General features: G+C 33.2%; 2 protein-coding genes across 2 annotated transcripts in view; both read left to right on the top strand.

The window, feature by feature from the left end:
• Positions 1–7,681, top strand: part of LOC146533357 (orexin/Hypocretin receptor type 1-like) — a 39,114-nt gene extending 31,433 nt beyond the window's left edge. Inside the window, exons 4-8 of the mRNA XM_085194958.1 lie at positions 574–715; positions 1,593–1,705; positions 3,780–3,879; positions 5,338–5,450; positions 6,321–7,681. Of these exons, the coding sequence (XP_085051084.1) occupies positions 574–715; positions 1,593–1,705; positions 3,780–3,879; positions 5,338–5,450; positions 6,321–6,739 (887 nt within the window). The 3' untranslated portion in view covers positions 6,740–7,681. The remainder of the gene's footprint in view (positions 1–573; positions 716–1,592; positions 1,706–3,779; positions 3,880–5,337; positions 5,451–6,320) is intronic.
• A 3,720-nt stretch (positions 7,682–11,401) lies between these two features.
• LOC146533356 (chymotrypsin-1-like) lies at positions 11,402–13,919 on the top strand. The gene is made up of 5 exons (XM_085195305.1): positions 11,402–11,423; positions 11,893–12,121; positions 12,437–12,692; positions 13,086–13,253; positions 13,758–13,919. The coding sequence occupies exons 1-5, from the start codon at positions 11,402–11,404 to the stop codon at positions 13,917–13,919; spliced, it is 837 nt and encodes a 278-aa protein (XP_085051431.1).
• The last annotated feature ends 219 nt before the right edge of the window (positions 13,920–14,138 follow it).

The raw sequence follows: 14,138 nt of genomic DNA, 5'->3' as shown, positions 1-14,138 counted from the left end.
TCTTATCAATAGATTCTTTCAGACTGGATTTTAAAATATTAAATATTTCAATTCCCAATTAGGATTCGAACCAACAAACGTCGCGTTTACCTTCGCATGCAGTCTTAATTATTATATATCTCTATTTTTATTAAATATCTAAATGCAGATACCAAAATACAAAATTATACAACATTAATATTTGTAGATAATTTTAATGGAACAGATTATCATATCAAAAAATGATTCGGTCGAATTGGGTTTCCCTATACACATACTCAAATTTTACTATGTTTGCTAATTATTACTTACTTACTGATAAAGTCATATTTTTTTTACCTGTACGCGATATTTAGTTTTTTTGAAGAATATTCCTTTCAGTTTTCATTTAACAAAAGAGTACTGTAATAATCGCGGCGAAACGTGATTCGACCGACCAAAATTACGTGCCGTCTCGAAATACAGGACATTTGTACGTACCGGTGCCATGTATTGGATACCGGGTCTCGCTCAAAACGGACGTCTAGTCGCGATATCCATACCTCACTTTTCTGAACTTAATTAAGAATATTAATGTTGCCCTTTTAATTACAGATGCTCCAGAGCTAGTAGTTTTGACGACAGTCAAAATGGTACCACTCAGATTTGGACTGGAATACCTCGTCCAATGTACAGCCACGTGGTCGTCGACAAGTGATCTTGTATGGCATATTATAAAAGTCGTTATAATTTATACGTAAGTACACAATGCAACAAAAATATGGGTTAACCAAAAAAATACAAAAGCTAGTTATATTTAAAAAATTGTAAACAGCATACATTGTCTTAATGGAACGGAGTGTTTAAACACTATGTTCCCAGGATTCCTGTGTCACGCTATGTTTCGGATACGACGTAAAGATAAAAAAAAATATACATCTTATAAAGTCAAACCATTTGTCAAACACACGGAAATCCTTAATTTCCTTAATGGTCCAAATTAACATGGATCAAGGAATGCCAAAGAAAAGCAATTATGTGGATTCATTTTTTGTTAATCTGATGCTGTAAGGATCCTCTTCTAACATCTGAGAAGACCTTAATTCCTGAATATATCTTAGTGACAATTTAAAAATAGTACGTTGTGGCATAGTGGCGCAGCGTTGACAGTAAATGTTTGCGTGTAATCATTTTTTTTAATACGTCACTCCAGACGTTCACGCTGTATCCCGTACATAGCAGGATAGGGAACCTAATATCAAGACACTCCGTTCATCATTTTTACCGTATTCTTGAGGTATTGCGAGTTGAGTGGCGGAACTCAATGTCGCGTTTTGGCTCGGCACCACAACGAAAAAATAGTGGGAATCGAACTTACAACATGTCGCGTTTATAGTCACACGTTAGTGCCTCTGCGCCACCACTGGTTTCCGGTCCAGAGCGGTGGCGGAAATAATGTGTCCGGAATGTCTTAACATTATTAGGACTAGGTTGCCTCTGTCAACCTTGAAGTATGTGGGATACTTCGTGATTAAAAAAAAATATCTAGATCAAAGACTGCCAAAGAAAAGTAATTAAGTATGGCATTCCTTTTTTGTTGATCTTAACCTAAAAGAATTCATACGTTTTTTCAGGATACCTCTTCTCCTGATGACGGTTGCGTATCATCAAATAGTAAGAGTCCTGTGGAGTTCCAAGAAGATACCAGGTCAGGCTGAAACTATCAAACTGGCGTCTGCTGAACAAAGTAAGTACTCATTTTAAGAAAGTAAAGAAATATAGTATAGTACAAAGTAAAAGAAATTCTTAAACTTGCGGTTACAGGTTACTTGTATTAACTGGAGGCGCGGGTTCAAATCCCGCTACGTTCAAAATTCTTACATTGTTTCCAAAATATTTGTATTTCTTTAATGGGGAAAAAACAAGTTAAATTATGTATTTACGATTTTTTCTTAGTTTTAAGATATTTTATTTAAAATTTTGAAGCTTTGTATATAAAAAAATAGATAATTTCTCCGCTAGTGTATATATTTTAAGACATAAGAAAAACTATTTTTGTATGACTCAAGTTTCATATAAATTTAAATAAATGTATAATACTTTCACATTGAACGTGATTCATGTGAACATGTTTTTGGAGATGTAGATTATAAAAATAACTATGAAGTAATAAAATATTTGATGGTTATTGATTGGTGCGTGGTTTTCATTATCAGATATTTGTATTTGGTGTAAATTAAGTTTTTAGTTAAGCTTGGTTAAAAATCTGTGCTTAAAATGTTGATTGATATTGAATGCTTTTAAAATGCAGTCATTAAGTTATATTAGTGTTCGTCCTTGTCCGGAAAGTCCCATTTTTTTCCCATTTCCTGAGGAATAGAGGTAATCTGTCTTAGTCTTTCTCTACATTTTTTAATTTACCTACATTCCAAATTAAGTTTTTTGAATACAGTAGTTTCGTCTGTCAATGGCTTAGTAACAAAACTGTTATTATTTAACTGCCAACTACATCAAAATGTGTTTATTCATTTTTTTGTGATTAAGTAGTATTATATTTACGGAGATAGTCTATTTATTAAATCATGGGATTGTTTTAGTTCTACGTTTTAACTCGCATATAGCAGGTTAGGTAGAGAGGACCTATTGCCAAAACACCTCGGTTCTTGGCATTCAGCCTGAATTTGAGACTTTTTGAACTTTTGGACTTTTGAACTCAGGCATGGCAAAGCACTGTGCTTTGCCATGCCTGAGCAGAAAAATAAAAAAAATATATATCCATACTTAGAGCAAGACAAATATATATAATACGTTTTTAAAAAAATATAATGAAACATTATTTTTCTAAGTGTTAAATAACACTTTAAGAATAACACTTTACAGGAAAGGATACATTGAATATTTATATTTTTTGTACGAACATATCCGCTTTGCTCCTAACACTTATTGACTGAATATTTTTATGAATTTTATTGACATGACGTCGATCTCTTTATGCATCGTGGTTAGATGTATTAAAGTTTATTTCCTGATTGTAATTCAAATGCTAAATTATTGTTTTTTATTCGATTCAGCGAGTCGTTTGAGTAATTTTTATGTTATATTATATTTCTCCAGAATCCTTCAGTAAAGGTATGCTAATGTTTACTTCGCCTTTTTAAAAATAAAAAGTAATGTCTCGGTAAAGTGGGAAATGGAGTGTCCTAACACTAAGTTCCGTCTGCCTACTTTGAGATATAACGAGAAGCTAACTGAATTATAAATAAAATAAAAAAAGAAAAATCCCCAAAAAAACTGCTATTGACATTTCTCATCGAGAGATCGAGTTACGTCAATTCTGACGATCCTATTCATTTCGGACTTTTCAATTACCAATTGTCATTTAAAATGAAGAGATAACGTCGTTGCCATAAATAGGAAAAAAGTATAATATATATAATAATTCGTTATTTATTATTATTTATTACTGTGGTCACCGTGACGCAGTAGGAATCATGATATCAATCATATTATGTACGCGCCTCTTATGGGTTCGATTCTCATTCGAGGGAATGATTTAATATATGAGTTATTTTCATTTCTCCACCATGTCGGCGTTTATTTCTGCAAATCTATCTCTGTCTCTGTTGAATTTGGGCGAAAGTAAAGAACAATGTAGGTATCTTGACAATAATTTCTTTCTGCCTACTCTATTATAGGAGATAAAAGAATCAGTTTTATTTTAATAATGCTCACATTATTTATACCCGCCGCTCCATTCATAATATCCTTAAAATAAAGCAGAAAGTTAAAAATAAATAATGAAGTAAAACTATTTGTTATAGCCCAACTCCGGTCGCGTCGCAAGGCGGCTAAGATGCTTGTGGCGGTGGTCGTCATGTTTGCTGTCTGCTATTTCCCAGTTCATCTTCTATCTATGTTACGGTAAGTTATTTAATGTTACGATAAGTTACAGGAAGGTGTTTAAGTGATAAGAAAATTATGAGGAATAGTGATAAGCGTCCAAGGTGGCTCTGATCCAGCGTTGAAGACATAACCGGAAATTTCAAGATACAGGTGTAGATGCTTAGAAAAGAATTATCTTACCCAATTCTTCCATGACCGGTCGCGCGTCGTTTTTACTAATGCTGTCTACTTCTATTCTACTTCTCCTATTATTTAAAATATTTTGGAAATATGATATATTTTTTTATAACTCATTAATTCTCTTTTATTCTACTTCCTACTAATATGTTATGTTTTCGAAGAGATTCTATCACGTTTCCTGTAAACTTATCATCAAACTGAACCTTAATTAAGCTACCCTTATCAAACACAAACATTTTTGTGGGTAATCACATGTAATCAGATAAATATAAAGGATAGTAATGAGATATGTTTAGGAAGCAAAATAATAAGAGGAACCTTGGTATTCAACAAGATGCTTTTGGGTTCAATTTTCATTCTGGGGAGTATAGTATATTGATTTGTCCACTCTAGTAGACGACATACGGCGTTAAATTTCGCCACTCAACACGTCTTAAAATAGGGCGTATAGTAGGGGTAGATGTGATTGACACCGGATTTTCTTTTGAAGCTTAAAAAAATTATAAAACGTGAAAAACTTCTTGACATATTACATAAAAATAAATAATATTCCGAAAGATGTTGTCAGGTAAAACTAAATTGGTTTATACTTGAAGAAAATTGATGGTCGTTAATTTGATGAATATTGGCCAAATATAAATTATCGTTTCTGTGAAACAGGCTTATATAAACTGGAGGCTTGTTTTTATATCTCCTTGTATAATGTGAAGATAGTAGTGTAGTCTGTAAAAAATCATTTTCTATTGAATAAAATATTGTTTATTTAAAATTAAAAACATAAATAAATCAGCTTCTCGCTGTATCCCGCACACAGCATGGTAGACAGAGAGAACCCAGTGGTAAACCACTTCGTTTCCCAGTTTTATATAATAAATTCTTTATATGTATTTTTATTTATTTAATTTTATTTAATTGTCTTATGTCTCTCACTTGTGATATTACAGAAAAATACTAAAGTAGTATACTAGTTGGGGCGTTGTGGCATATTGTTTAAATTTAATCGCAACGAATCAAAGAAAATAGTTAAAATTATTTTCATTTCGTTACTTCGGTAGACAAGGCGTCGGCGTTGAGTTCCGCCTTTCAATACGCAATCTCGAAAATTGGGCAAAGCGTGAGGAACGAAGTTTTAACACTAATAAATGAAATTAAATATTATTTCAGCGAGCGAAGCCACCTTTTTTTTTATGGAAAAAGGACAAGGCAAACGAGCCACCTACTTTAGAGCAGATTTTTTGACCCTATCAAATCGATAAGCTTATCAGTATTAATTATTTTTCCCTGTTTTCATTTAAGATATATTTTGGACATGCAGCAAACAGACGTGATAACGTTCCTGGCTCTGATATCACATGTCCTGTGCTACGCCAATTCTGCGATCAACCCGCTTATTTACAATTTTATGAGTGGTGAGTATATAAGTAGTGAGGCCGGTGGTGGCACAGGGGAGTTCGATTCCCACTCGAGGAAGGAAATTTGATATTAATTTAAATGTAATATAAATTTAATTTTATCGTTCTGGTGTCGAGCAAAAGCGCGGCGTTGAGCTCCGTCACTCAACACGCAATACCTCCAGAATTCGGTGGAGAGTGGGAAGCGGAGTGTCTTAATACTAGGCCTCCTCTACCTACCCTGATATATGCGGGATACAGAATATAATAGAAAATATTAAATCAATAACATTAAAATAATCAATAACACTAACAAAATACATTTATTTCATAAAAACTTCTTTCGCAAATATTTGTTTCTTTGATAACTGACTTAGCCAAATTGATTACTTATTGGAAGCTATTTTTATATAGAAACTTTTTCGATTAACAACGACAGAGCTAGTAGTATATGTAATAAGCTTTCAGGCAATTATCTTAACTATGAATGTACGTAGTTAGTGTCCCTTTTGACCCGACTTGAGTTTTACTTGTTATTAATGTAATATTTCTTTTAATAACTGATGTACCATCATATTGACAGTGGTTAATACATTATTTGCTTGGTAGGTAAAGTTATTTTTACTTTCCCGCTTTGCTTAGGAGGGGCGGCGTAGAGTTTTGTCATTCAAAAAAGGGTACTAAAGGAAAAAGTGCGATTCTCTCGGTCTACCCTGTCACGCTCAACTAAAACTATTTTGGTCTGAAGTTTCCTTGGAGAGTGTAGTTCCGAAAATCCTATGTCGCGTTTTAAAGTTTATATAAATCAACATTTTAAGCGGCTTCCAGTTATACATATAAAATCAATTTTAAAATACTTAATATTAAGATTAAATGTACGTTTTTCAGGTAAATACCGTCGTGAGTTCCGCCGAGCGTTTTGCTGTTCCACGAGTTTGACACACGAGAGGCTCACCACCATGTCTCGACTGACCACTTCAAAGAAAAAGTACGAACAGAACTTCGAAATCGGCCACAAATGCCATGGCACCTTAAACCAAAATAACCAATTCGCTAAAAACGAATACGGTCGATCTTCATTGAAAGTTCAGAAATTCGATAAGATATGCCACAGCTGCGATCGTATGGTAGACATGCCTTTGAAAAGCTATACATATAGTCATAGAGGGAATAAATGCGATTGTTCAGCTAATTTTGGACATTCTATGATTAGGAAGTGCGGAATCGATTCTCATGAGCGGGAGAACCAGGTCTATAATAAACCAGATAGGTGTAAATATATATGTAATGGTAGCTGTAGGTCTTAATTATTTATATAAATTAATAGTTTTTAATACTAAAAATTGACTTTTTCCCCACAAAACTCAAATATAAGAACTAGCTCGGCATGTTTAGTACGTAGTCCAAGGTTCCATGCCTGTTCGATGGTATCATAATATTGTTTTATCATCTAATTTACGTACAATTATATGCGTAGATATCAAAATTACTTTTGAAAAAGCTATTGTATTGTAACATATTATATGTATAAGTATATAAATATATATTAAAGTAGTGATCTCTCTGTCTATATTTTTATATAACAAACTATTAGTTAAGAGTATATACTACTATGAATGTCTAGTCATAATGATAGATCAAAAATATTTTTAAAATGCGAATTTTACCAATTGTCAATTTTCGAGGAAATCTTCCAATGCTAAGTTATTGGAAAGTATCCGATTGGACGCGGTGGTACCGACTTCTTTTTTTTAATAAATATCTGATTTAAATCTATCGGAGTGCCTTAACACTCACGTTCCCAGGTTCTTTTGCCTATCCTGCTATGTGCGGGGAAAAAATCACACTTGGTCCGTACCATATTTCCTAATTTTATGCTGTTTTCCTTCTGCTACTTGAACTAGGCTAAGAACCCGACATAATTATTTGAAGTCGAATAACAAACTTTATCTATGGAAGTGACCGCAAGTACATTGGGTTATATCGAAATAATGAATGTAATGTATACTATGGAGCTTATATAAATAAACTGTCCAATACAAAAGTATTTTTTCATAGCACTTCCTGAGATATGTGCGTTTTGTACTTACAAACAATATAAAAAAAATGATAGTAGCGAAAATATTTTAGCTATTTGTACCTAGATGTCTGCTGTATTTTTGTCTTAACAGGCTAATTATGTAAATATAGTATTGTAAAGATTGTTTTTGTAATAAATATATTTATACAAATATAGTAAGAGTAAAAATGTTTTATTTTAGTCCAGTTCCTTTTTTAACAATTATTTCATCGCTTCGTCTTAATGAGAACGGAGTGTCTTAACACTCTTTAGCTTCAGAGAGAGATTTCGTCGGTTTGGTTTGAAAAAGCGTATGAATGTAAATGCGAAGGTTGTGGGTTCGTTTTCTTCTCAAAAAAACTAATTAATTTTATTTTGCGATTTAGATAAGAATGCTACTTTGAGTTCCGCAAAAAAAATACACAATGTCTTGAAAATTGGGCGATACACGGAGAATGGAGTGCCCTAAAACCATGTTTCTCCTACCTACCCTTCCAAAAAAGTAAGGACATCTATGAGAAATTTCGTAAAAAACATATTTTTTAAGTATAACACAGTACGCTTGGTTCTAGTTCAGTTATGTCATAATAGATGGCGTCCATCTACTTGAAAGAAGGCATCTATGAATGGTAAAATGTTTCGCAATTTTCCCATTAGGAAGCGCTGTAATTAATTTTAAAAATGTTTTGATGAGGAACCTAATGGTGAGGACTCTCTTGTATAATTTTATACCCTATAACGATTTACACCATATATATTCATTTTTTTAAATAATAAACTAATTTTATGAGCTTCACTACTGAAAAAAAAGAAAATATTCTTAACGTCGTCATGGTGCAGTGCGACAGTGGCTATTAAACAAGCTGGCTGTGGATTCGATCCATACATAGTGCAATATTTCGCGGGAGTTTCGCCATTCAACACGCAATGTTTCGAAAGTTGGGGGAAAATAAGGAACGATTGAGGATTCCCTCTGCCTACTCTGCTATGTGCGGAATCTGTATTCCGTGAAGATGATTTATTTATTTATTTTATATTTTATATGTAAGTAGATGGCAGTTAAATATTTTAGTTGTTTTATTATTTAAAGATAGTATTTGTATATATAAGTAATTATTTTCTTAGTTATACCGTTTACGAGCTTTAATATTTAAATTTTTAATAGCCTAAGTGTTAGTGACTGTGATTGTGATACACTCACTAACACTTTATGTCGAGGCGTAATGTGATAGTGCTTAGTGATATAAATTTTATTGAATATTTCATTCAACTACTACCCAGACATTGATTATGTTTATTTCCCCAGTCTGGTAAGTCTAACTAAACTAAACATAATATGTCAAATTCGAGCAGATTTTCATGCAGCTAAAAATAAATATTTTTATGAAATGAAATAAGTATAAGGAAAAAGCTTAATAATAATACTAAATTGCGCTGCTTCTGCTTACTCGCAAACTCAAATAAAAGTAAACTTAGTTTAGACGTTTAAATACAACCGGCGCACTGGAACTACCTTAATTATGAAAATGAAATACATTTCTAGCAAAATTTTATATTGAAAAGAAATTTAGAATCAAGAAAATTTGTCAGATTGTATTATTTTTAAGGTTCATTAGACAAGCAATACGTACGTGAACGTCCGTATATCATAGACTGAATAAAATATTTGGGAACCATTAGAAATATGTAACTTTATATGCAGATTTTTTTAAAGAAAAATAAACATTAAAGAAAGCTTCGTGATGCCTCGAGAATTCGCCAGAAAACGGAGAACGGAAGTTTCAGAATAGGAACCGAGTAGGTATCTAAACACTAGCGTCCCAGGTTCTCTCTGCATACAATGGAATGTACGGGATACAGCATGGAGATAATAAAATTATTTATATTTCTATTCTCCAGTAGAGAAAGCATGGCGGTCAGTTCCACCTTCTGTCTGTCTACCTTTTGCAAATATCGAGAAACTATTTTTTTTTTCTATATAATTTTCAATGTTTGCGACAAGTTTGTAAAATACATATCGACAGTCCACGTGACCAATCAAGCCTCATACAGCCACCACTCACAGGTCACGAGGGAACCAACGTGTGTTCAGTATCATTAAATGTGGAAAACACTACCACTGCTTCTACAATTCATGGCGTATAGATTACGAGTAGGTTGGAGGTACACTGAGTGTAGTTATTTTAATTTATGTTTATCTATTTCGTTATTTCTTTTTACTCATTTTTGTACTAGATTTTTTATTTTCAGTAAGTTAGTGTATTTAGACACTTAACTTGGCTTTACGCTGTATCCTTAGCGAGGTAGTCAGAGGGAACGAAGAGACAAACGCTACGGTCTTAGCGAGCTACGTCAAATTTTTTAAACGCTAACTTTTTATAAATGCTAGTAATTACTAATAATAATTAGTAATTACTAGCATCGCATTTCGCCATCATCGATATTTTCAAACTGACCAATGAACAGCGATTATAGTATTTAAATATGAAATATTTTTTAGTACAGACCCCGGTGTACTCAAAGCTTAATCCTTTTCTCTTAGCTTTAACATATGCAAATATTTGGCTAAAATACGAGTGCACATTGAGAAACACTAAGAATACATTAGGTTATTAAAAACTAGAAGTGTTTACTCTAAAAGATTAAAACGTAGAAGTCCGTTTGCAGTTTTATGTATGACTTAAAAACGTAAAATGGAAGATCTCATTTTTTCCGAATTCCATAAGAATTGCGATGGTGGGCGATCCGGCGACACCTTCACAAGCAGTTCGTGATTACTTAGGGACAGAATACCACACCTGGTATTGATGAAAAAGCCAGTAGTTTTGTTTCTTTAGCGCAAATTTTCTTTCTTTTTTAAACGTTTGTAGCGCAGTTACTTATAAAGACCCCTTAATATAAACTGTGTGCGGGATACAGAGTGAATATGATTTATCTGATGAAAACTACAGGGGACTATGGAGCCACATACATATATTTATCCGCGACGCTGTAACACTGTATGTAACACGACAGCCTCAAAATACATACTTAAAATAATCAAATCTACTACCAAAAGTGTATACCTGCCACTGCACTACTATTGTTATTGATATCGACGTAATGCGTTCCACAAATGATGTTTGCGAACTAAACACCGATATCGGTTTCCAAGTCAATCAAACTTGGTTGCGATATTGATACAACCAGATGCATTTGACGTACTAGTTTTAATTAGTTATTTCTATTTCTGTGTAATATAATATCTTAAAATATTAAACGTAAATACTATAAGTGTGGGAATGAGGTATTTTTTTTTCTCTGGAAACAAGAAGAAAGCCCAATTCTAGAGGCATTGTGTGTTGAGCGGCGGATCTCAACGCCCTGTGTCGTTTTGTTACCAGCGCGAGAAGATGAAAATACATTGATTACTAATACTATTCTGACAAATACTCAATTATTCACTTTCAAATCAAAAGTTACACTAGAAAATGGTACAAAGGACTTGCTCAAAACATTCCGTTTGTTTACAAACTATCGATATCGATGATTGTAGCTCAAACTTTGTGAGGCCTTGCTTGAGTTGAATAGTTGAGACGACTCCGGTTTAAAGTACTTGATAATTCAGATTCCTGTAGAGGAATTTTTCTGTCAATATTGTAAGTGTCTATATTTGTTTAAAATATTGAGAATTTTGTATATTTGTGTATCTTTTACATGTGGCAGAGGCAGAGCCACTCTGTAACTTATCAGTTCATTTTCATTCTAAATAATAAAAATACTTGTTTCATAGCTTTTTGCTGTATCCCGCATGGAAGGACATGGAATTCGCCAATTTCTGACGAATTCTGAAGGCATTGCGTTTTTCTTGATCCCGTAGGAATTTCGGGAAAGCGTCTGTTAGTGCTCCCCTACATTCAAATTAATCACAATGTCAGGGCGAGACATGCACAGTATGTCCTTCCTGATTATATAGTATTAACATTCCCCAAGGAATTAACCTAAGAATATCAGCATTCTAAGACACGTAATTTTAGTAGTGTTAGTGTTAAGTCAACGTTAAATAAAAATTAAAATATATAATTTATAACTTGCATAATATATTACTATGTCAAGATAAGATCTATTTCATCCATCAGTCTTCGCCTGTTCCATTCTGCGCGTTTGTTTAAACAGATACTCTCTTTTACATTTTGTTTGGAGTATAAATTGAAAGTTCTATAAGAAAACTACTTAACGTCCGTGGAATAGCTTTATAAATTGTTGCATTTGATAAATTAACTGTGGTTCGTAGATAGTCCTTTTTTACTGGCGTTTCATATTGATTTTTCGAGGATGTAAATTTTGTTAAGAATAAAAAATAAAAAAATATTTTAGGTATAGAATCATTATTCATAACTAACAGCTTTAATGTTTTTCAAGAATCCTCCAATTTTAGATCAATGAGAACTCTCATAATAATATTTGCATCCACTCTTCTAACAAGAACGATAACAACTTTAAAATCTAATACATCATTTGGAAAATTATACGCAACAACAAGCAATGAATTTCCATACATCGCCGCCATATTACAAAAAACATCGTATTTGAGTTCGGGAGCTTTGATCGATGAGAGTTGGGTGTTGACAGGTGCCGACTCATTGTACACGTGAGTGTTATTATGTGAAATTAGTTTGTAATATTAGATTTTATTATGTAAATTGATATATATTTAATAGTTTTGACATTAAGATAGGAAGAAGAAACAATTCCTGGCTGTAAACGTTGTGATTCGATGACCACTCGGAGATTGACTATGTTAAAATTATTTTGATTTCCCTGCTATTTTTTTTGACAAAGAGAACTTAGTGCTTACTTACTCTGATCTCCGTTTGCCGTCCGATCAAAATAATGCTTATTGATTGATTTGCGGAACTTAACGCCGCGGTTTCCTTATAAACTTTTACCCACATGTGTTTTTCAGCAAACATGAGTCTACAAGGACTCTTCGCGTTCGCCTTGGTTCGACAAAGTATAACAAAGGTGGATATGTACTACCTGTCAAGTTTGTTGCAATCCATCCCTACTTCGACGACAGCAAACCCTTATTTGACGTCGCTCTCATTAAATTGTCACAACCTGTAAAATTGACTGACGGTCTAAATCCAATAAGACTTCAGAAAAAGCCTAGGAAAATGGCAGCTTCACATTTCATTGTTCCTTCATGGTCTAATCCAAAGGTAAAGATTATTTCTATAATTAAGTATTTCTTTTATACATGGGGATTTTTTACTTTACGGTATTTTACATTAAATTACGCGTTGAGTAATAGAACTCTTTGCTGCACTCTATCTTGCCAGTGCGGAAAAAAGAGAACAATTCATTCACCTGAGTACCCTACTCATCCCCATCAGGTTCATGTTCAGAGTTGGCTAATATTACTAAGGCAGTAACAATCTTCTTGCGTGATAACTGGGAGAACTCAATGTTGTGTTTTTTTTAATAATAATCTTTAAGTGGAGGTGGAAACAACAATCATTACGTTTACAGTCAGATATTGCACCCTTACGCTGCATACTACAAAATAAATATGTTTTAAAAAATTTAAACAAGATTAATTATTCATATTTAAGGTAAATCGCGCCATGAACGATTTTTATAATATAGACCGTACTCTTAAAGTAACTCGTATAATTCCAACTGATCAGGAACAATGTGATGAAGAACTGGAAACATTATTTGGAAACAAAAGTACAGCTTTAATGTGTTTGGATCCAGGGATAGACAGGGATCCATGTCTGGTTGGTAAAAAAAAAATACTTTTTAGGTGATAATTTAGATAATTCTAAATACGATAATAACAAGAGAAGGAGTCAATAAAGTAATGGAATTAAAGGTAGAGATAGTAAGTTAAGTAAGAATAACTAAATGATTTTTATCTTCACGATGGATTCCGTACAACAAGGTAAGCTGAAGGAACCTAGAGTTAAGTCTCTCCGACCCCACTTTCCGCCGAATTCTGGAGGCATTGCGGATTGAGTGGCGGACCTCAACGCCACGCTTTGCATTGATACCAGGGCGAAGAAATAGAAATATAAATTCCGTTACCTAAGCACCGCCGCTTTTTGAGATATTGCATGTTGAGTGGAACTCAACGTGGTGTTTTGATTACTATAAACTGAAAAAAAAAAAAATGTAATTCTTCCGATGGTAATCGAATTCATAATTATCTCTGTTTGTACTACTTTGTATTTTCAATTTCTTTTTGAAAATCTAGTTAAACGATTGTTTCCTCACATTTTCAGAGAGATATCGGTGCTCCAGTAGTTTTAAATGGTATACTTTGGGGCATCCTGTCATCTTGGACATCAGAGGACTGTGATATTGAACCAATGTTCGTAACGTTGATCTCGAACAATAATATTAGCTCTTGGATACATTCCACAATACATAAAAAGAAATTGTAAAAAAATATTAAAAATATGTATTTCTCCCATGGGTGGATTATATTCCTGCTTAAATGAAGTATTTTCATTTGCTCGCTTTGGAGATGGTGTAATGTGCAACGTTGAGTTCAGTCACTCAACAATTGACGAAAAAAGTGTCCTAATGGGAACGGACTATCTTGTGTGGAATTCAAGGTGAAGCTCAAAAGTATATTTATATAAAAAAAATGTATATATTAT

Source organism: Heliconius melpomene, chromosome 12, assembly GCF_056956725.1.
Source record: "Heliconius melpomene rosina isolate 202511_hmr_F chromosome 12, ASM5695672v1, whole genome shotgun sequence".
Lineage (NCBI taxonomy): Eukaryota > Metazoa > Arthropoda > Insecta > Lepidoptera > Nymphalidae > Heliconius > Heliconius melpomene.
The sequence above is the reverse complement of the archived record's forward strand: the minus strand, read 5'-3'. Positions and strand labels throughout refer to the sequence as shown.